Source organism: Pangasianodon hypophthalmus, chromosome 1 (assembly GCF_027358585.1).
Source record: "Pangasianodon hypophthalmus isolate fPanHyp1 chromosome 1, fPanHyp1.pri, whole genome shotgun sequence".
In the NCBI taxonomy this organism is placed as follows: Eukaryota; Metazoa; Chordata; class Actinopteri; order Siluriformes; family Pangasiidae; genus Pangasianodon; species Pangasianodon hypophthalmus.
The window spans coordinates 26,224,635-26,248,023 of NC_069710.1; the positions used below are offsets into that span (position 1 = coordinate 26,224,635).

A 23,389-nucleotide genomic window follows, 5' to 3' on the forward strand; every position below is an offset into this window, starting at 1 on the left:
TAGTTTAGCATGTAGTGTGGTAGGACGCGGTTTGGGACGCAGCCCCAAACTTAGCTGCTTTACAGTTAATGCTGTGTTGTTATTGGTTGTACGCAGTTAGGCTACACAAGAAAGATTTTGTGCAATTAGTAAATTATGTATATGTTTGGTTGGAGAATGCTATATTGTGCCAAGAACACACGGGAAAATCTACAGTGCTTTATTACCACCTAGCGTGATTAATTATTAACTACAGCAGGACTATTCAGTTAGTTCAGAGTGGGGGCCAGATTACAGAAACAATACCAGGTGTATTACCAATAAAGGTGTAATACCAATAAAGATGTTTTGATCAATAAAATAAGACTTTTAAATGACGTTTGTAAATACAAAGTAGTTCAAATAATCATGAAACCAGTTCCATGACACAGCTGTATCATGCAGCACGAGCGCATTGTATCAACATCTGTATGAGTGCAGACAGTGGCTGGCGTGTCAGTGCACATAAAGCTGTTTCCATATTCAAATAGCAGCGTGCGCAATAGTTTCACTAGTTTACATCTAGTTTCCATACTAGACAACGTCTGCATACAAATGCAGTATTGTTACTAGCGTTACTATTGTTACTACTATTTTTTTTTTTTTTTACAGGATATTTTCACCATTTTAATATTATTAGACCACATGTGAATACACATGGTGCTTCTTTTATAGTGAGAAAAATGATTCCGATTTAAGAGTCGCACTGAAGCCAGGCTCTGTGATGGTGATGATTGTTATCTGAGAAAGAATCGCCACACTATATGCAAATGTTCTGCTTCTGTAACAAATAAAATAGCTAGTGAAGCGGGGAATGTTGGCCAAAATTGATGGTCAAGTTCATACCTTGGACTGCAACACACCTAGCACTGCATGATTCACTTGTAGAGGTTATAATGATGTATAATCTCTGTAGCTGGTGTCACCCAGATGAGGTTCCCTTTTGAGTCTGGATCCTCTCATGGTTTCTTCCTCATGTCGTCTCAGGGAGTTTTTCCATGCCACTGTCAACTCTGGCTTGGGATAAATCTAAATCTATATGGATATCAGGATTTCTGTAAAGCTGCTTTGTGGCAATGTTGTTAAAAGTGCTTTATAAATAAAATTGAATTTGATTGAATAATTTTTATTTATTTAATTTTATTATAGGTGGGTGTGCGCGTAATCGCCTCGGTGGTTTACAGACTAAATAACTTATTATAGACTCCACAGCAATCAACGCATTTTATTCAGATCAGTAGGCTAAGTGAATAGTCTTATACATCTGACATTTACTCTTCACCAAGGTGGGAGTGTCCAGGTTGGCTACCGTGATTGGACTGTTTATGGCTTGTGATAAATAAGTATTTACTGGACATTGGTTTGTTGATTTGCAGGTGATTGCTCTTATTGTTTTTGGAGATGCTGAGGCACAGCAGGAATGCTCGCCTGCCTGCAGATCTGTAAAGCTGACAAATGCAGCTTAAATGCTCGTGTAGGACCTGTGTAATTTGCTTCATCAGTGCTTAGGTATGGAAGTTTAATATTACCATTACCCATGATTACTTACATCCTAATCACTTTTCACAATGGGAGCACAGAATGTCAAAAAAGTATGTGCAGTGCATGATGTCTAGAGATTGGCTGAAAATACAATCTCTAAACATTTTTTTACATAAGTAGTCTAAGTAATAAGACATTTATTTTCTTTTTAAAATGAATTAACCCATAAATCAACACGGGTCACAAAACTTACGTCGTTTCCTATTAGCAGCCAGGATTGTTGAGTTGAAAAAAGACGCAATCAATCAATCAATAAATCAATCAATCAATAAACCAGTTTTAGTTACATAAAACACAGACATGGGACATCAGAATGAAAGTTGACGGTCTGCTGCTGAAACCCCTGACCTTCTCCTGCCCAGGCCATGCGCGCGCGACATCACACAGTCCACGTAGCGCTCCCAGAAGGCCTGCGCGAGCTTCATGAACAGCTCCTGGTGCCGCGGCTGCGGGGACGCGCTCAGGCGCGTCATTAGGTCCCAGAGCGCGGCCACGCCGTCGTCCGCGCGCATCTTCTTCGCCTCAATTAGCGCGAGCGACGCCGCGTCCCAGCACTCGGTGTTGATCTCGGCCAGGCCGCCCGGAGGCGCGCTCCCGACTCCAACCAGCGACTCGGCGCTCAGCATCGCCCTCGGAGCGGAGACAAAACAACAAGAGGCTGTGGCGAGAGCGAGCACACACACAGACCTGCGGCTTAGCACAGCTATTCGGTCCAGCGTCGAAGTCTTCATAGCTGTAGTTTAAAAAGTGACAGTTTGGACACAGTGTGGTTAATCTGAAGGCGAGGACAAAACAAACAAACAAACAAACACTTCCTCACAAAAAAACCCAAAACAAACTTATTAAAAGTATTCCTTGTTCGACTATTCGGCGGGATCTTCTGTCCCTTTTTTTGTTAAGAAATATGATATGGAAAACACTGAAACATTATTTGTAGTGTTAAAAAAAAAACTTCATCTAGAACTTCACTCAGAACAGTGAGACAATAAAATGACACAGCCTACCTATATTCCGGTAAATCTGTAAGAGCAAAGCGCCACAGTGAACAGTTCTTCTGTTTAGCAAATTATTCTAACTCGTTGTCCTGTATAGTCTTATATTAATCTCCGGTTTTCCCGCATAAGCACAACAGAAGCAAGAATAAATTGGCTTTATAAACCAGTTGCCACACTTCTGAAGGATGTTAAAGTGCCGCGCGCCCACGATTCAAACGTCACTGGACAGAAGAGCGCGCGCAGTTCAGTCCCCCTCCGTGTAATCTGCTCGAGAGCTAATGACTGAGGGGTGCAAGCTGAACTGACAGTAGCCTAGCAGAGAGGTTTTTGGTCCATCGAAAATGCCCACATGCCCCAATATACAGTATATATAGCCGGGGAGTGAATTGGTGAACTGGCACAGTTTAATTTAGCAGCATTTATTTTCTGGCTTGATAAGTGAAAGTCAAAACTTAAGTTAAAAATCTTAAGCTGACCTTAAAAATCTTGAGGTAGGAATTGAGGTAATATTTTAAGTCATTGAAACTATATATATATATATATAGGTATGGGATTGTAATTTACACTGTATGGTAGAGGTATTTAAACTGGAGGGAGCTGCCCCCTAGTGGAGAGAGATTGAATTGCAAGGGAGCGCGAGTGAAGCGTGACATGGGGAAAAAAAAAAGAAAAACATTTAGGATTTTAACCGCGGAGTACTCTTGATGTCCAATTGAATTATCACTCACAAATACACCCAAAGTGTATTCTTCTTCTTCTTAATAATAATAATAGTAGTAATAATAATAATAATAATAATAATAATAATAATAAAAATAACAGCATGCGAAATAGACACATGAACCTGGAATCGGAGGTTCGCAAAAAAAAAAAAAAAAAAAAACGTGAAGTGTAAAAATAATAATAATAATAATAATAATAATAATAATAATAATAATACGTCTGATATGGTTTGAGATTCACTTAATACCAAATTTGCTAAAGTAATATGCAGTAACAGCTTTTGACTATAATATTGTGTTTTATCTCATCTGGGCTATTAGTCATTACATTAAAGAAACACGAAAATGTAGTATGCCATGTGCATGCCAAACACCCAATCTCCCAAAAAAACAAGCCCTCCATTCGCGGGCAAGCAGCAGACCTGGCAACATGCTTCAAGAGGCTGAGCGAGATGTAATTGACTGAAATTTCAGCCAATAAGAAGAGCCCTGGGTCCAATCACAATAAAGCAGGACGTTTTCTACTTCCGCTTTGTAGAACGCTGCTCCTGTACTGTACACATGGCCGCAGGTCGAGCATAAATAAGCTAGCTAATTAGCTGTGTGGGGTTGCTGAGGATTTGGCTATATTCATCAGATGCATTTTAGTTGGTAAAGCGGATAATTGAGTAGTTGAGTAGTTGGTGTAGAAAACTCAACATGGTTTGGATTAGCAGAGTGTGTTGCCGAAAGGTTAGTAGCTACGTTCATCAGCTTAATTATATAAAAAATTGAAGTGCTCTACAGAGGACATTGTGGCTGTAATGTAGTGATGGCGAGACGAAGCTTCATTAAGCATTGACGCTTTCTAGCCATTTGTGTTTAAAAACTATGCTTCAAAAAAACATAGGCTTGTGTAGTCTACCATGTGCGTATGCAAAATTTAGACTAGTAAAAGCCAAAAATGAATAAACCTCTGATGTAAGCCATGTCACATAAAAGAGTTCTTGAAAGTGTATTACATTTTTATCATGGTCTAAACATGATTTTTTTAAAATAATAATGGCCAGAGATGTCTTTCTGTATGTTGACAAAGCTTATAAAGCTATTACTTTCACCTAAGTTATGCTGCTTTTATAAGTAAGTGATATAACCATGTCTGTAAGATCCAAAAGATTAGTGTGCTTCAGCTGAACAGTGTATTTAAATGGGCTGTGTATAGAGTACTCAAAACTCATTCTCAAATCAAAGCATAACATCACTACTGTCATGGTGCAGTGTATATTAAATAGAGAGTCATTCATTAATCTTCAGTAACTGCTTTATCCTGGTCAGGGTCACAGGCACACATACATGCCATGAAGACATGATTTGCCAAGATTTATGTGGAAGAACTCGAGTGTCCTGCACAGAGCCCTGACCTCAACCCCACTGAGCACCTTTGGGATGAACTGGAACACTGATTGCACCCCAGACCTCCTCACACAATATCAGAGCCTGATCTCAGTAATGCTCTTGTAGCTGAATGAGGACAAATCCCCAAAGCCACACTCCAAAGAGTGGAGCTTATTATAACAGCAAAGGGGAGACTAAATGTGGAATGGGATATCCAACAAGCACATATGAGGGTTATGGTCAGATCTCTGCAAACTTTTGACTCTATAATGTATTTCTATATGAATGGGCCATAGTATGTATGATGTATCCATTAGCTAAGAATAAGTCAAATGATATGCTACACCAAATGACATGACATGGCTCTGTTTGTTTCTCATGCTTACTACAGTACGGGAACTTTGTGGATAACCTGCGGCTGTATGTAAGGGGTGGGAGCGGTGGCATGGGCTTACCCCGAATGGGAGGACAAGGTGGAAATGGAGGAGAAGTGTGGGTGGTGGCTAAAAAAGACCTTACCCTGAAACGTATCAAAGACAGATTTCCACATAAACGCTTCACTGCTGGTGTGGGCTCCAACAGCAGGTGTGTATGTCAAGTCACATGCCCCATATTAAATTGTGACACACTTTTTGCTATACCATTGGTGTATGTCTTATTTGTTTGTTTGTAATACCTTACATTATGTTAGGGATTTGTCAGTAGGTGAGCACTAAGGCAAACAAGTTTATTGATTATGTAAGTCTGGCATAGATTGCATGTACTGTTATTTGTTATCTGATTGAACCCATAACACAAAAACATACAGATTTTTTGTTTAGTGTATGTATACGTGTTTCTGTTGAGTGTTTACTCTTACTTTAACTGTGATGCATTATTACCTGTGATGTTGGGTTGATGAGTGTTGGGCCAGTAATGTGCATCTGTGTCCTGTTTTTCAGTATCCGCGCACTGAAAGGAGCAAAAGGGGGGGATGCGGAAATTTCTGCTCCCATTGGAATCTGCGTGACCACAGATGATGGAAGGGCCTTAGGTAATGTCACACAGACTCAGACAAGTTTAGAAATTACTTTATAACCAAGAATGTTGAGCATCCTGGGCCATATTTAGTGTTGAGTTATGGCAAATGTTATTAGTATTATTTGCATTAGTGCATTAAAATCACAATAAAATAGCCTATGTTCCTGTGACTTTACGATTTCATGCCCTTGGTTTAGTATCCTGTGTCTGCATTAACTCATGTGCACAATTAACTGTCTGGGCACAGTATAAAAAAACACATGTTTTTGTGTCCTGTCCAGTCATTGAACTCTTAAGAGTAGATGCACTGTCTTCTCTATTGCCTGAGCTCATCATGCAAAAAATAGGATGTGCTGGTTCAAGTGCTATTTTATATGCTGAAGAATAATGAGGCTGGAAGCCATATTGTGAAAATAAGACAAAAATCCCTTGATAAACTAAACTTCATTCAATTGGCAATATACTGGACTCCTATTAGAGTTGTATTTAAATGTTTTGCATCTTCTCATGTATATAAGACTGTATTATTCTTTTTATATGTTTATTTTGTTGCGTTGTATTACAGTTGACAGCCCCCTCTCTTTCAAGAAGAAAAATTAAGGCTCTATTTTTGGCAACCACATCATCCTAATTTGCAATTAGCAGAGTCACACTGATGAAATCCCTCAAGCAAATGGTGAAACATTTTTAGTATTGACAAACAGTTGCCCAAGCATACTACTGCAAGACATACAATGTCACCTGGAAGATTTACAAGCCTTCACAGCATACAAAAAGCTGTTTATGAGATGCAAAATAGGTTTGTTAGAGCAGGGGTACTCTAGAACCAGGATTGAAAAAAAAGGGGTTAGTCATACTCCTGATTTTATATTTAAGCTGATTGACATTTGGCTTGCTTTTTTCTGTAGGAGAGTTGAACCATGAAGGAGAAAGGGTTCTAGTAGCCAGAGGTGGTCTCGGCGGATCTCTGCAGTCTGGGTTTTTACCCAGTAAAGGACAGGCCCGGCACATCCGCCTGGACCTCCGGCTCATTGCACACCTGGGTCTTGTGGGGTGAGAGAAACAGCATATCACATAAATATCACATTACCCATCAGCAGTGTAGCTTATTTTCTGACTATTTTCATTTGGCTTATGTTTTTGCCTTAAGTGAAAGTTTTACTTGTCCTCATAGAGAATTAGAATATTTGAATATAATGCTGTGGATGTCCTGCAGATTTGGGAAGCGGGCTGTGGAGCAAGTGGGGCAGTGCGCAGTTTGCAGATACAGATTCAGCATCAGTCTAGTTGTGAAATAATTTTTGATGGAGAATCTGGCCCTAAAGTGTCCAAATATCGGCATTATAGTTTATAGGTTATGCAGTATTGTAGTTTATGTTATGTAGATTATAAGTATGCAATGCAAACCACTATATTTAAAGAAAGGAAGTGTTAATCTTGCCAGATACAGTATAAATCTGCTTAACTTGTGCCAGATCTAATGGTTCTAATGAGTAATATTTAAGGACCATCATATTTACATATTTATATTGTTCAGGGTTTTCAGTAAGAAATGAAGTTTGTTTAATTTGAAAATGTATGTGTTTTTTGTGGCTTTTTTCCTATAAATCTAGAGTAAAAAAAACCAGCCGATCTGCTAAAAATGTTTCTGTGTAATAAATCTATATTAATTTTATTATTTATGTATTTATATATTTTAAAGATTTCCTAATGCAGGTAAATCTTCTTTACTGACGGCCCTGTCACACGCCACACCCCAGATTGCCAGCTACCCATGTGAGTACTGACCAACAGAAGAATAGCCATTTTTTGGGGAAAAAAATGTCTGAAAAAGCCACTAGGGGGAAAACCAGTAACATTAATACTGGTTTGTTTCTGTTGTTTGTGTGGCAAGTAGTGTGTGTTAATGCCAATTGATAGTTTTTTCATATGGCTGCTGAAGTAGTTTGTGACTACTAGAATGCATGAAAACTTGTGTGGCTTATTCACTGATGCAACATGGTGGTGTCAGGTGAAGGAGGGACATGGACACGTTGAAAATAGTACTTAAAGCTAACTGGGCTTAAATAATATCAATCATTATTGATATCAATAATTAGACATTTAGTCAGGCCAGTCATTAATCTGATGACTGACTATTTGCACAAAATATGCAAAAAAATTATACAGTGGCTGAGAAAATGTGGAGTGTGTAAGGGTGAACATGTAGCGCATATGCTGTAAATAATAAATACAAAATTAAGTGTATGTCGATTTACACTCATTGCTTCCTGACACTCTATAGAAGCTTAGTTATCATTTGTAATTTTGGTGTTAATTTCAGAATTTGCTGACTAAAATAACTAACATTTTTAAATGTGTGGGTAACAGATTAACAGAGTGTAATGTCTCACACTAGCATGCAGATATGTTTCCACTCTCTTTATATGTGGTAAATGTCATAATAAGCATTATTATGGAAATTATTGTTTTTATTATTTTTTTCTCACCTTTTGTTTTTAGTTAGTGTATTAATGCTCTCACTTATTTCATGTTTTCTTACAGTCACAACTCTGAGACCTGAGATTGGCAAGGTGATGTATGAGGACCATAAGCAGGTAAACAGCTTCTTTAGTACATAACAAAATCTGCAAAATGATCATTTTTGTCTACCTAAGACAGCTTGGTGTCATTAATAGCATTCTGATGCTATTTAAATTAAATATATTTTTATGAAAAAATGATTTTTAGAGTGTGCCAAGAAATACTAAAATAAAATAAAAAGTTTCCTCATTTACCCATTTTTATTTTGAAAGATCCTCAATGAATGATCAGAAGGTACTTTATGTTTTCTGTACTTTTTTACATGGTGTTGACCTAATTGTTGGCATTTATTTATTGTTGGCATTTTAATTATATTACACTGTCATCCTAATTTCTCCTGGTTACAGTTAGAAAGTATACGAAACATTATGATCACATACCTGGGCACATACTGTATGAAGAGTAGGCCACCATACTGTAAAACTGTTACTACTGACCATGATATCTTAATGGTCAGAGGCGAATTTTGCTTGGTTTAGATCTTATTTGACACTATTATCAGTTTGCTAGAATAATGGAGATTTTTTTCAGATCCTGTGTGCAGTATGGTGTCCCACAAGTTTTAACTGTTTTAGGTCTATTATTTTCCCTTTACTGTATATTGAACCCCTTGCACATGGAATTTACAACCATAATATTAGCTTTCACTTCTGCACTGATGATACCATCACCTTACTTACAGTGGTCCTTTAGAATGTTTAAGCTTGTTGTTATTGTTGTTGTTTGTTATAGGTGTCAGTGGCAGATTTGCCCGGCTTGATCGAGGGTGCTCACATGAACCGAGGCATGGGCCACAAGTTCCTAAAACATGTGGAAAGAACAAAACAGCTCATGTTTGTGGTGTGTGGAAATATTAAAAAAAAAAAAAAAAAAGTCTTGTTGACTTCAGTGACTTCACTGTTGATTTAAAATGAGCCCATATACTATATAAAATCTTTTGTCTCTGATGTCTCAGGTTGATGTCTCTGGGTTTCAGCTGGCCAGTAAAACTCCATTTAGATCTGCATTTGAAGCAGTGCAGCTACTCACGAAGGTACAGCCTAGTGATGATTTAAAAAAAAAAAAAAAAAAAAAAGCTTTTTCCTTGCTAGAGTCCTTTGTCATATTCAGAAAAGAAGAACGCTATCAAAAAACGTAGATTACAGTAACAGTCAAAATAGCTCTTTCTTCTTTGATCCACAGTTAATAACCATATTTGTCACTTTATCCTCTACAGAATGATATTTATTTACTAATTTAAAGCCATGTATTTCACTAACCACATAGACCTACCTATATGTAGAAAACTTAAGTACATGTGCTCTCATTTGTATTCGTTTTTATTTAATATTTTACATCATTATGGTTATCAAACTTCAGATATCATTCAACAAAATTTTTAAACACCATCATCTGTGACCTTGTGAATTTCATCTGTTAATCTCAGCCTGGATTTTGACTTCCCTGTCAGGAACTGGAGTTGTATAAGGAGGAGCTGCTGTCCAAGCCAGCCATCCTAGTGGTTAATAAGATGGACCTGCCTGAGTCTGAGGAGAAGCTCAGAGAGCTGGAGACCCAGCTTGAGAATCAGGAGGGTAAGAATGCTGTTACAACTTCACCCACGTAATTCAGAATTGTGGAAACAGGATGTAGGTTCTCCATTCTTCTGTGGTGTTTAGGACCCAAATAGTTGGCATGCTATTGAAGTCAACTGGTTTTAGATTTAATTAGAGTCAGATACCACTGAGAAAATTACTCTGGTCATTAATTTGTAAGACCAGAAAATGGCATACTCTTTTCTGAGAAATCCGTCCATTAAGATCTGTGTATCTGTGGTGATTGAGCTACTTTTCTCCTCTACTTATGTTACATGTCTTTAAAACTTTAAAACTGTGAAGTTTAAATAGTGCAGTTTTCTAAACCCAGTACTGTCTTGTCCCTCATTCAGAGTTGAGTCAGCTCCTGCCTGAGGACATGGTACCCAAGAGCTTCCTCCATTTTAAACACACCGTTCCTGTTTCAGCCCTGACTGGCCTCGGACTGCCTCATCTTAAAGCAGTCATCCGGGAGTCCCTAGAAGAGCAAGAAGCCATAGAATCAGAGAGAAACCGTATAGAGAAGCTTCAGGAGCTGAGACGGGAGATTCCTGTTGTTGCCAAGCCAACTTGGGGCCAGCCTCGCTCAGAGCCCTTAAACTAGAACTGAACTTATGAGATGGGACGTAATGGTCATTACTGCCACCAAATGGCCACAAATTCACTTGAACTATAATCCCCCAAGTTTGTTCAGCAGTGCTGCACTGAACTGATCTCAATGATTTTGTGTACCATTAAATGTCCACCAGTGGCCTGACTTTGTGAGATTTATTTAATGATTGGAATGAAGAGAGGAAAAATATTTATGGCTTTAATTTTTTGTACAATTGTGTCTCGATATAAGTATTGTAAATAAAACTGTGCTTCTTTGTTTCACAATTTAATTTATTTTCCGTTGTGCAGAAATTGTGGTGCAGCTTGTCTTTTTCCTGCTCTAAAGACCTTTCGGTCTTCACGCATAGCTATCCATTTAATCAGCAGTCAAACTAATATTGAAACTACTTGACAGCTGTTCGGTAGTTATGCATTGTTACATTTCTCAAGCTCTTTAGGATATTAATCCCAAACCCTGGTCCTTCTGCAAATTTAAATTTAAATATGAAATTTTAGTATTTTCCCTGCACTCAGCACACCTGTTTTAAAACTCATTAATAAGCTAAGGAACTGAATTTGGTGTGTTGTACAGGTGAACTGTGCAGTGCAGGTTTACTATAGAGCAGGGCAAGGAAACACTGCTATTAGCTGTTAAACGTACTTGTTTATGTACAGTAAATGTCAACATATTGCTTGCTTGCAGAAGGTGTTCCTACGTGACACCTATGCCCATAATCCTATGCATAAATTGAAGATTCCCCTTTGAACTTTTCCACATTTTATAGATAGATGCAATTTTATTGTCATTGCACAGTACAGGTACTCCACAACGAAATGCAGTTTAGCATCTACCAGAAGTGGAAGTAGTAGCATTGTGCAAGCTAACAAAGTGCAGGGTGAATATGTAAATATATACACAATTAATAAATAAATAACAAGCCTATGGGCAGTGAATATGTGCAGTAGCTATTGAGTAGATAACAGTATGAATGGTAAATTATGTTATAATAGAAAACTCTAATAGGTATTTTATATATATATATATATATATATATATATATATATATATATATATATATATGTGTATGTGTGTGTGTGTGTGTGTGTGTGTATGCAAGTATTAGTCATAAATATACATGAGATATGTACACTGTCTATACAACAGTACCCAACAGTATCTATGGATAATATACAATGCATGTACAGATAATATACAGTAAACCTAGGATATATACTATGAATCTACAGTTTTATATATATATAGAGATAATACAACATATAGAGTACAGAACAGAGCTGCAGGATGATTACAGGCAGTAAGGTAGCAAGATATTCTCAGATTCAAAAGATTCTAAGAGATGTGGACACCCAGGAACTTGAAGCTGGAGACACACTCTACCTGCAGTCCCACTGATGTAGATGGGAGAGTGTCTGCTGTTTTTAGATTTCTGGAAATCCACAATGAGCTCTTTGGTCTTCTTGGTGTTGAGGAAGAGGTTGTTGGCAGAACCCATGCTGCTAGGGTTTGGATCTCCTCCCTGTAGGCTGATTCATCATTGCTGCTGATGTGACCTACTACCGTGGTATCATCTGCATACTTGATGATGATGTTGGAGTTATGCAGAGGCACACAGTCATGGGTAAACAGGAAGTAGAGCAGCGGACTCAGCACACACCCCTGTGGGACGCCAGTGTTCTGGATGAGGGTAGAGGACATGTGATTGCCCAACCTAACAGACTGAGGTTTATTTTTTAGAAGGTCCAGAATCCAACTGCATATGGAGGTGCTGATGCCCAGGGCATTGAGCTTGGTGATCAGTTTACTGGGGATGACAGTTTTAAATGCAGAGTTAAAGTCATTGAACAGCATCCTTGTGTACATGTTGTTGTCCAGATGGGTGAAGGCTAAATAACGAGCAGTGGAAATGGCATCCTCAGTTGACCTGTTCGGACGGTAGGCAAATTGGTGGGAGTCCAGTGTAGGTGGTAGGCCTCTTATAGTGTAACAGCCTAGAAAAGGACTTAGGTGGGAATATACACTCACTGGACACTTTATTAGGAACACCTTCACACCTGCTTATTCCTACAATTGTCTGATCAGCTAATCATGTGGCAACGGCACAACTCATGAAATCAGTGCAGATACAGGACAGGATCTTACAACCGGTGTGAGCAGAAAAGCAAAAGGACAACAAATAGAACATTGAGTCAGATGGGCTACAATAGCAGAAGACCACACTGGGTTTGGACCACTGGGAGTGGTCCTTATGCAATATAATAATATATAATGCAATATACATATTGCATATATAATATATATAATTTTGTGTGTGTGTGTGTGTGTAAAATGTAAAATGAGTTGCTGATATGTTATTAGTCTACTATTTATTAGTCTACTTTTTTTTTTGTCTGGCCCACCTGACATTGTACTAAGTATAATATGGCTTGTTACTTAAAATGTGTTTAACACCTTTTTGATATAAAGAAGGAATATATTTACCTGTAGTACCAGATTCCCACAGTAAGATGGTGCCACTAGCTCTAATCACTCCACCTGACAGCTTTCTGCTGTTGGGTTTCAAAACAGTTTCATAATTTAAGAGAATGACCAGACATATAGGTTACTATTCGTTGCCATGGTGAGTCAAATCTCAGAACTGCAAGAAAGACACAGAAGCGAGCAACTTCCCGGCCATAATGTCGACATCTTTGTTAATCCATGGGAAGTTTTCTGAATAGGGATTAAGCCTAGTTGAAGATTATAGTGCCCTTTTAAACTAGACTAAACTAGACTCTAAATCACTTCCTAAATAGCTTATAGTCCTAGATAGAAATATCCTATATTTAGCATAATCTAGATCTAATTTTCAAATAAAAGATTAATGTTACTCTAGGATGATGAAACCTCCAAAGAAGAAGGTTTAACTTCATCTTAATGTTGTCAAAGAGGAGATTATTTGGACTATTTGGTCAATTAAAACCAACAGGCACCGCCAGCCAGGAGTTTAAGGATTTATTTCATATGGAATATTTCACCTCTGATTTAAGTCAGTAAACCAACAGTATGCTGTTCAAATGAAATGAAGCTGTACAGTTTGTAAGAGGATGTCATGATGAGATTTTGCCTGGTGACAGTGGATATGCCGAGAACTATGTGTTACATGTTAACCATATGTACAACCAGGAACCCTTGAACACTAACACTGCAGGCAGCCTTATATTTGCACTATTTGTCTAGTAGAGTGCATATATTTGGTGTTTGGAAGAATCAATTTCAGTGCCTTCAGGAGACACTGCATTTTGCCTCATGAATTGTACTAATACACCCAATGCTAATGATTTCCTCATCTGAACTGCTTAGACTGTCATCATCCTGTGTTTTCCAAAGATTGACAGCTCTCTATCCTGTTTGCAGGTTATCTAAGTCATCAACGACTTTATTTGCAGATCCCACGGTGGCCTTAAAATTTCCCTTTTGGACATTTTTTTCTTACTCATCTTGTTCATGTCCTTACATTGTACCTGCATATAAATGATATAACATTGATTACAAATGATTACAAAAGTCGTGGTAAATAGTTCTTTTAGATGTCCGCGTCAGCATAAAATTCATTACAGAGATATTTGTATGTACAGCTTATGATGGGCTGACCCTCTTCTTTAGATTTTAGTAGTGTTCAAATTATAAGTAGTGTAAAATATATATCTTTCAATCACAAATACATGATGTATGTTATTCTTTTATTGGTGCATTCATGTACAGTCACATTATTCAGTCTACGGAGTCCATAAGAGACACAGTTTTGTGTCACTGTACAAAAGGTGACAGTCTGTACTTTAACATTATATTCAATATTTTGCTTTAATTTCAACCAAAGTACAGAGCCGAAACACCACGAATGTGCCACTTACATGGTTCATCGTATGGGTGTCGGGGAGGGGATAAATAAACAATTCTCAGCTATCTTTGCATATTGAATTGTCACACGCAATAGCACACAAGTCTACCACATATTTCACAACAAGACAACTCAGCTCCAGCATGAGTTAGCAGATGAAAAGTCATCTGTCTCATAAACATCCTCCAAAAAATTTCTACTTGGAGCACTTTCTGATAGAGAAACACGCTGTAGATCTACACCCTTTTTATGCATTCACTCTGGAGGACAGGGTACAGAGGGAATTTTCCAAGAGTACACGTTGTCCTCTATGTTATTAGCAATTATATAAGCAAGTGTACCTTCAGTGTGTTAATTACCTTAAGTTAGAATCTTAACTACTCTGTATGGGCGCTACTAGTTTCTCATAAGTAGTAGTTAAAATATTCATTATAATAACTGTGGAGAGGAGTAAAATATATTCTGTGGTATATTAAGGCTACCTATACTAAATACAAATGTGTTTTCATTTTTTTTTAAACACGACTTATTAAACACAAAAGGTTTAATATCTGGTCCAAGTATTTACAACAATAAAAGATAATAAAAGGTGTGATAAGTCATATATTGTCTGTTTTTACACAGTGATAGTAAGATTATTAAGACTGCCTGTTATTTGTTTCAATATGATTCAAACTAAAAGAAACCCTCACGTACACATTGTGTGTTGTCAATGGACTCTGCACCTCCACGCTGGCTTTGTGATTAAAGATGGGTGGGGAGGAGTGAAGTTTCCAGTAATGATCAGACACATGAAGACAGACTATCAATGAGTGACCAAAAGCCCATACAATTAGAAATATTGGTAGCAACTCTTTTATAATGACATAACAGATACAATGATAGCTTTGGTCTCACTATGTAAACCTGAAGAAATTTTTTAGCGTAAAGTGTGTAAAAAGCATAGCATAAAAGAAATTACAGTCCAGTGAAAGCCTAACTGGCAATGTTGGGTCACAGGGGACAGGAACTACATTAGGTCACATAACTATATGACCCAAAACATGCTAAAAGTATGACAATACAATATAGAGTATTTTGAACATGAGGTGGTTTTACACCAAGAAGAAGTCTCTCACACACCCCAGAATCTTAATGTGTGATATGCCTATAGTACATATAGCACGGGTTTGAACCTCTTAACATTTGTTTATGCCACCCATCAATTTCTCTCTGCACTCTCCTGCAAGGGTATTACATGTCTGCTGGAAGAAAGTGAAATAATGATTTTCTCGGATACACGTTTATCACTGACCACTACCATCCCCATATATTTGAGTAGAATTATACATTGGAACTAAATAACATAAAACATGTGATTGCACCAACTCTATCTGGTACTTCCTCCATACTTATATTAACAAGTATTACATGCATACTGTGTCTGTTAGCTAGTATCTGTCTTCAACAAAGAATAGAATAGACTCTCAGACTAGTTTACAATTTAATTTCAGCAAGTAGCATAATCAACTTTTCTGCCATGTTCTATGATTGTTCCAATAACTGTTGTAGCTAATGTAATTAGGGCTATTGGTGCTGGTCATTCGACTGTTACTAATGTTTTAGCTTTCTTTGTTTCAGGAATTGAGCTGTACTTATGACCAACATTTCATATGCTTTGTATATTTTCCAGGCAGCACAGTGGCCCAGCAGATAGTGTTGCCACCTAATAGCTTTGAGTCCTGGGTTCAATCTTAACATTTGCTTACTGCCTGTGTGGAGTTTTGTATATTCTCCCCATGTTTACATCAGTTTTGCTCTTATATTATGGTTTCCTCCAATTTCCTCTAAGAATCCAGATATCCCATTATGTTTGCTCCTATCAGGAAACAGTGAATTACTCAAGTAAGCAAGAGTAATGTAATGAGTGGAAAATAAATTCAGATACTTTAGAAAGCTGAAGTTTGTTTTTAGATTTTTCATGTTTCATGCAAATGCTCCGTCCCAGGTTGTAGGTCCAAAATACAATGTCATATGACGTCTGCCTAATTATAGTACCAATGAAAGTGAAAAAAGAGGAGTGGCACTGACAACTAGACACTTACTGTTGGACTTTGGGTTGAACTATCCACTATATAACAACAGCCCTGTCTACACTCACAAGCATACTGGACTGAGAAAACATTCAGCAAGGAATATCCACAAAGAGGTGAGCTGGAGAACACTGATTAAAAAAAGCTAAATGTTGATTGCATAGAAGTTGAAGTGCATCTACTTTCTTTGTGTTTGTAGCTAAAGACAACAAAGATGAAGGTTTTCCTGGTGCTTGCCATTGTGGCATTTACAGGTAAAGATTTTATGATTTTTATGAAATGTCTGTCTCCATTCATTGATAATAATGTTGTCAGTGGCATTTTTACTAGACATTATCACAAAGCTTGAAAAAAGACCTCAAAAAGGCCCAAAAAGGCCCAAATAGGCAATTATTATAATAGGGCCAAGAAACTATATGTATTTATGTGCCCCCAGGTTGCCATGCCAACTTGTTCTATGCTGATGAACCCAAACCACAGCTGGAGCAACTGACTGATGCTTTCTGGGACTATGTTGCCGAGGCAACACACACTGCTGAGGACACACTCAAAAAGATTAGAGAGTCGCAACTGGGACAGGAAGTCAAGTAAGTCAACAGAACTGTGTTTTCTGTCTTGATTGTGTGTCAAGTCCTTTTTTTCTTACATATGTATCTTTCCTTTTTTAACTTCATAGTGCTAGAATTACAGAAGGGGCTAATGTTGCCAGTCAGTATGCTGTCAGTCTCCAGAACAAAGTGAACCCTCTGGCCCAGGACATCATGACCAAAATCACCAAGGAGGCTGAAGTTCTGAAGGAGCGTCTTGAGCAGGACCTGACCACTGTGAGAGAAAAACTGGAGCCCTATGCTGATGATCTGAAGACCCAAATTCAGCAGAGAGTGGAGGAGCTGAGAGTAGCTGTGGCTCCCTACGCTGAGTCCTTTGACTCTGAAGCTCTGAAAACTACCGTGCTGCAGAAGACCGAGGAGCTCAGGGGAAGTCTGGAGGAGAAAGTGAAGGAGCTGCAGTCCCAGTTGGAGCCCTACACTGAAGATCTCAGACAGAAAGTAGATCAGCACCTGCAGGAATTCCAGAAGACCGTGGCCCCTCTGACTGAGGATCTTCAGGCCAAGGTTGCTGAGAGAGCCACTTTGGTTCAGCAGAGTCTGGCTCCCTATGCTGAGGACCTGAGAGAGAAACTGGACCCCTACGCCCAAAACCTGAAGGACCAGCTCACTTCTCTTTATGAGTCCTTTACCAAGACCAACTAATTACTTTAAAAACGCCACTCACTGGACTGTGTTTTCACTAAAGAAAACTACCACACTGAAATATTAAACATCAAATGTTCAGTTCTATATTATGGCATCTGACAATTCTTTTAACATTTCAAACTATTTTTCCCATTACACAAAATATTTCAGACAGTAGACTGTGTCAACTAGCTAAAAAGCAGTGAATTTCCACTTGTAGAAACATTAACACTGAAATATAATTGTTTTGTATTTATCCAGTGCTGCTAAGGATCTGTATGTTCTTTGTAGATTTCTTTGTTATACACCACTTCCATTACTTGTATTTATACTATAATAAAATGATGGCAAACTAGCATGTGTAAAGCAACTGATTCTTAACATACAGTTTACTTTTTCATTTCCTACTAGATAAACATATTAACTATTTTCAACCAAACTAAATGACCTTTTATTTAGTTGTTAAAGAAATTCAAGGGGTTTTGTAAAAATGTATGATGAGCCACAATATAAAATTAAGGCCTGCACACTTCTAAAGTAAAAAACAATGCCAGAGCTCACAGCTGTCTGGATTTCATGATAATTCTCTTGTATAACCATAGGGTAGTTATCAGAAGCAAGACTATGTAATATTAGCTTCCTCACAAGGCCCATAAACTTGTATGGATATGGAAGTAAGAATAAATGGAAAAAAAATCTGTTTGAAATTATTAATTGGGTTGTTCCTTGTCCTAATTGGAATGTCTTTCAGTGAAAAAGAAGGGCAGTAGGATATTTGTTTATTTTAAATTAATTTCCAGTTGTTATTGTGAACATATGAGCAAAAACACCAAGTGGAATCAACAAGAAGTCTCTCACACACCCAAGGAACACCAGTTTGTGATATGGTACATTCACTGTAGAGTGTAAGAGTTGTGCCCTATAGCATGGGTTTAAATTTCATCTGTTTGTGCCAAGCATGTGACACCAGCTATTTCTCTGTGCATTCTCCTGCTGGGGCAATATATCTCTGCTGGAACAAAGTGAAATAATTCATAATAAGGCTACACATTTCTCTTTGATTTACCTAAACAATCTCCAGAAATTTTTGTATGAGGATGCACTGAAGCACAATGATTAACATAAAAAAATCATCGTAATGTAATCATTGGAAAAATAGACCCAGATACCTTAAAACATCCTAGACACAGTTTTATTTACTGTCATTTTAATAAGGGTTCATGTAAGGGCTCTGTACCATTCTGTAATAGGTCCAAAATTCAATGTCATATGACGCCTGCCTAATAACGCCACTGAAAGCAAAAAAGAGGAGTGGCACTGACAACTGGACACTTACTGTTGGACTTTGGGTTTTGCTATCCACTCTTTGTCTGCTATATTAACAGCCCTGGATATACTCACACAAGCATACTGAACGGAGAAAACATTCAGCAAGAAATATCTACAAAGAGGTGAGCTGGAGAACACTGATAAAAAAGCTAAAAGTCAGTTGTATAGAAGTTAAAATACATCTACTTTCTTTGTCTTTTTTTTTAGCTAAAGACAACAAAGATGAGGGTTTTCCTGATGCTTGCCATTGTGGCATTTACAGGTAAATGTTTTATGATTTATCTCTATTCATTGATTTTTCAGTGGCATTTATTTGCCACATGTTGTCACTGCTTGGAATAAACTGTCAAAAAATAGGCTCAAAAGTTACACGGAGGCAATCATTTTACTGGTGCAAAGAATCTATATGTATTTTTGTGCCCTCAGGTTGCCAAGCTAAGCAACCGACTGATGCTTTCTGGGACTATGTTGCCGAGGCAACACGCACTGCTGAGGACACTCTCAAAAAGATTAGAGAGTCTCAACTGGGACAGGAAGTCACGTAAGTTAAAAGAACTGTGTCTACTGTCTTACTGTTACTGTTTCAAGTCCACTTTTCTTATAGATGCATGCTTCTCTTTTTTTAATCCATAGTGCTAGAATTACAGAAGGGGCTAATGTTGCCAGTCAGTATGCTGTCACTCTCCAGAAACAAGTGAACCCTCTGGCACAGGACATCATGACCAAAATCACCAAGGAGGCTGAAGTTCTGAAGGAGCGTCTTGAGCAGGACCTGACCACTGTGAGAGACAAACTGGAGCCCTATGCTGATGATCTGAAGACCCAAATTCAGCAGAGAGTGGAGGAGCTGAGAGTAGCTATGGCTCCCTACACTGAGTCCTTTGACTCTGAAGCTCTGAAAACTACCGTGCTGCAGAAGACAGAGGAGCTCAGGGGAAGTCTGGAGGAGAAAGTGAAGGAGCTGCAGTCCCAGCTGGAGCCCTACACTGAAGATCTCAGACAGAAAGTAGATCAGCACCTGCAGGAATTTCAGAAGACCGTGGCCCCTCTGACTGAGGATCTTCAGGCCAAGGTTGCTGAGAGAGCCACTTTGGTTCAGCAGAGTCTGGCTCCCTATGCTGAGGACCTGAGAGAGAAACTGGACCCCTACGCCCAAAACCTGAAGGACCAGCTCACCTCCCTTTATGAGTCCTTTACCAAGACCAGCTAATTACTCCAAACACTTCTCTTCACTTAATGAACTGCTTTGTTCCCCACAAAAAACCTGAAATATTAAACATCAGATGCTCAGTTCTATATTGCCTATCACAAGAATACACCTCAAACAGTGGACTGTATCAACTTGTGAAAAAAGCAATGAATTTCTCTTTTATTTATACTACAATTAAAGTACTTGCAAACTGACATGTGTAAAGCAATTGATTCTTAACATACAGCATACTTTCTCTGGTTTCCTACATAAATAATGGAAAAATACTAGCTATTTCCAACAAAAAAAAAAATGCCCTCCATAGATTTAAAACAGTCAAGTTAAACTTATTTTTCCACTGATACTTTAAGAGATTAATAAAAATGTATGATTATGGTTGTAATTATAGCTTTGTCTCTACTTTTCTTTCCTGTAATGTCTCTGTATAAAAGGATAGTTTCATTACATAAGTCAGCGCATTCTACGTTTGGAAGAGAGTTTCATTAGTTTCATTAGAAAGTTTCATCAGTTTCAAGAGAGTACAACTGTAAGACCTGCCCAATCACTTACACATGTTAGAAAAGTATTTTTGATAGGCTTCCTTTTCACCTGAATGAAATCTGAAAAAGACCTTTAGCTAATTCTAAATCTTGCCAAACTGATTAACAGTAGATGGTCCATAGAGGAGAGAAAAGCATACAAGATCTACATTCTTTTAAAGTTGAGCTACTTAAGATACCCACAACTGAACAGCTTGTAGCTCTTTGCTTAAAATACTTGTATTGATGCATTAAAATGCACATCTGGAAACTGTGGTTTGTGTAAACCTTACACACAATGATTCTGATCAATGATTTTAGGATATTGTGGCAGGTTGGCACCTGCACTGCTTTTTGATCAGGCAGTCACAGTGAGAGCTAACAGGTTTATTGTAGCTAAAAGAAATTCTTGTTGACAGTTTTTTCTCTTTCATATGGTACTGTGACAGCTACACTGATGTATACAATAAAGTCATTTTATTCTCATAACACTTGTGTAATATTGAGCAGTAATGAATCACAAATTCTTAGGTTGTGTCCCAAACTGCATACTACTGTACTAAATACACCCCCTTCCTACCCCTTGTGTTTCTGACTTTATGGTTGAAAATCTATGCGATATATACAAATATATATACTGACTTAGAGGTATAACATTGTCTTATTAAGGCTACTGTCATATTACCTGAAAATGAAAGTGTTACATGTTATGTGTCGTTTCTGTGCCACCAATTACTTGTTCCACAGAGGCTTCCACCACTGATCCAGCCTTGACCTCAGTTTATGTCTCTGCTCCTGCTTCTAGTTCAGTCTCAGTTTCTGCTCCTTTTCTTTGCTCTGTTCATGATCATGTCAGTGTCCTTGATTCAATTCCCTGATTCTGTGTCAGTCTCAGAGTGGTTCTATGTCATGATTCTTTCTCAGTGATAGCCTCTGCCACAATCTGTCTTTTTTTTTAATCAGTTCCAGGCTGTTCTCCTTCCCCTGTGGTGGCCTCTGTATCTGTCCCTGACCAGTTCCTGTCTGTAATCTCTGGTCCTGCCTCTGTTTCAGGGTCCACTCTAGACACCCTACTCTGGCAGTGATTTGATTCTGAAATCATGTCTCTGCCCTTGGCTCTGTCTTTCCCCCTGTGTGACTCTGCATTCTGTGCAGTAAATCAGGTCTGACCGCAACCACATCTACACAGGATTATTCTGAATAAAATTTTCCACAGTGAGACTTGGACCAACAGCAGTAAATATTTTACTTCTGATCTCACACAAATGAACAGAAATCTGTGTAATAGGATGCTGCTCAACTTTATCTCTTTGCACTGCATGTAGATCTATACTACAAGACTAATTGCACAGTTAACTGTCTGTATATAAGTTTTGCAATCATTGTATTTATAATCTTATATATAGTATGTCATAGTGTTTTATATTTAATGTACAGTCAGTGTGACCACACAAGGCTAACTAACTATATATACATCTATAAATTTACTATTTATATATAAATCACAGTGATGGTGATCCTAGATAAATGTGAGCTCATTTAAATATTAAAATAAATTGCTTAGCAATAAACCTATAAGCCACACACACACACACACACACACACACACACACACACATATATATATGTATCAGTGGTGTGTGGTGGTGTTTTAAAATGAGGAGACAGTATATATATATGTATATATATATATATATATATATATATATATATATATATATATATATAAACATTACATGAAAAAGAGAGAACAAATATAATTCTATTTTGCATTTTATTGTTTTTTTTTAAATTTTATTTAATATTTTTAATACTAATTATACATTTCATAGTGTTTTTATGCATTTTTACATTTATTCCAAAATAATAACTAAACAATATTTTGGAAACACTTTACAATAAGATTTCATTAGTTAACTACTTTAGTTAACATGAACTAAGAATGAACAATACTTCTACAGCATTTATTAATATTGTTTAATATTATTTTCAACATTTACTAATGCATTATTAAAATCAAACGTGTTTGTTAACATTAGTTAATGCACTGTGAACTAACAAGAGCTAACAATGAACAACTGTATTTTTATTAACTAACGTTAACAAAGATGAATAAATACTGTAATAAATGTTCATTGTTTGTTCATGTTAGTTAACACATTAATGTTAACAAATGACACCTTACTGTAAAGTGTTACTAATATTTTTTTATTTGTGAACTGATGTTCAGCTGTTCTTTTTAATAGTCAACTTATTCTCGGGTCATCGTCATAAAAGCTCTGTAAACACAAACACAGACACGAAGATATCTTTCATTTCATCAAGCTGAATGCTCACTAAAAACTAACAGTCATCACGTTTTCACGCCATTTCAAGTTTTCATTTTTGACGTGACACAAAGCAGTGATATCTAAGCGGGTGAGTTGTTTCCTTACTTTATAATTAGTCAGTAACGCCATCATTTTGTCCATTCAGGCCGAGAGCTCGCCCGAAAACAAGAGGCGGAATTTATCGAACGAACCAATCACATCCAATCATAACCGATCACATCCAATCATAACCGATCACATCCAATCATAACCGATCATATCCAATCATAACCAATCACATCCAATCATAACCAATCACATCCAATCATAACCGATCACATCCAGTCATAACCGATCATATCCAATCATAACCGATCATATCCAATCATAACCGA

At 37.6% G+C, this 23,389-nt stretch overlaps 4 protein-coding genes across 4 annotated transcripts; 3 read left to right on the plus strand and 1 right to left on the minus strand.

The window, feature by feature from the left end:
• Nucleotides 1-1,817: 1,817 nt before the first annotated feature.
• On the minus strand, nucleotides 1,818-2,914 carry LOC113545493 (protein FAM237B-like). Its single transcript, XM_026944882.3, has 2 exons — nucleotides 2,565-2,914; nucleotides 1,818-2,293 (listed from the first exon to the last, which is right to left on the minus strand). The coding sequence occupies exon 2, from the start codon at nucleotides 2,289-2,291 to the stop codon at nucleotides 1,869-1,871; it is 423 nt and encodes a 140-aa protein (XP_026800683.1). The 5' UTR covers nucleotides 2,292-2,293; nucleotides 2,565-2,914; the 3' UTR covers nucleotides 1,818-1,868.
• Nucleotides 2,915-3,805: 891 nt separating this feature from the next.
• gtpbp10 (GTP-binding protein 10 (putative)) lies at nucleotides 3,806-10,707 on the plus strand. The gene is made up of 10 exons (XM_026944713.3): nucleotides 3,806-4,009; nucleotides 5,043-5,236; nucleotides 5,593-5,684; nucleotides 6,580-6,724; nucleotides 7,374-7,447; nucleotides 8,216-8,268; nucleotides 8,987-9,094; nucleotides 9,210-9,287; nucleotides 9,705-9,828; nucleotides 10,182-10,707. Exons 1-10 carry the CDS (start codon nucleotides 3,977-3,979, stop codon nucleotides 10,430-10,432), a joined length of 1,152 nt encoding a protein of 383 aa, XP_026800514.3. The 5' UTR covers nucleotides 3,806-3,976; the 3' UTR covers nucleotides 10,433-10,707.
• Nucleotides 10,708-16,407: 5,700 nt separating this feature from the next.
• apoa4b.1 (apolipoprotein A-IV b, tandem duplicate 1) lies at nucleotides 16,408-17,983 on the plus strand. Its single transcript, XM_053236052.1, has 4 exons — nucleotides 16,408-16,509; nucleotides 16,593-16,647; nucleotides 16,830-16,980; nucleotides 17,070-17,983. Exons 2-4 carry the CDS (start codon nucleotides 16,608-16,610, stop codon nucleotides 17,644-17,646), a joined length of 768 nt encoding a protein of 255 aa, XP_053092027.1. The 5' UTR covers nucleotides 16,408-16,509; nucleotides 16,593-16,607; the 3' UTR covers nucleotides 17,647-17,983.
• Nucleotides 17,984-18,976: 993 nt separating this feature from the next.
• Nucleotides 18,977-20,361, plus strand: LOC128316976 (apolipoprotein A-IV-like). The gene is made up of 4 exons (XM_026944745.3): nucleotides 18,977-19,079; nucleotides 19,165-19,219; nucleotides 19,384-19,498; nucleotides 19,591-20,361. The coding sequence occupies exons 2-4, from the start codon at nucleotides 19,180-19,182 to the stop codon at nucleotides 20,165-20,167; spliced, it is 732 nt and encodes a 243-aa protein (XP_026800546.3). The 5' UTR covers nucleotides 18,977-19,079; nucleotides 19,165-19,179; the 3' UTR covers nucleotides 20,168-20,361.
• Nucleotides 20,362-23,389: the final 3,028 nt, after the last annotated feature.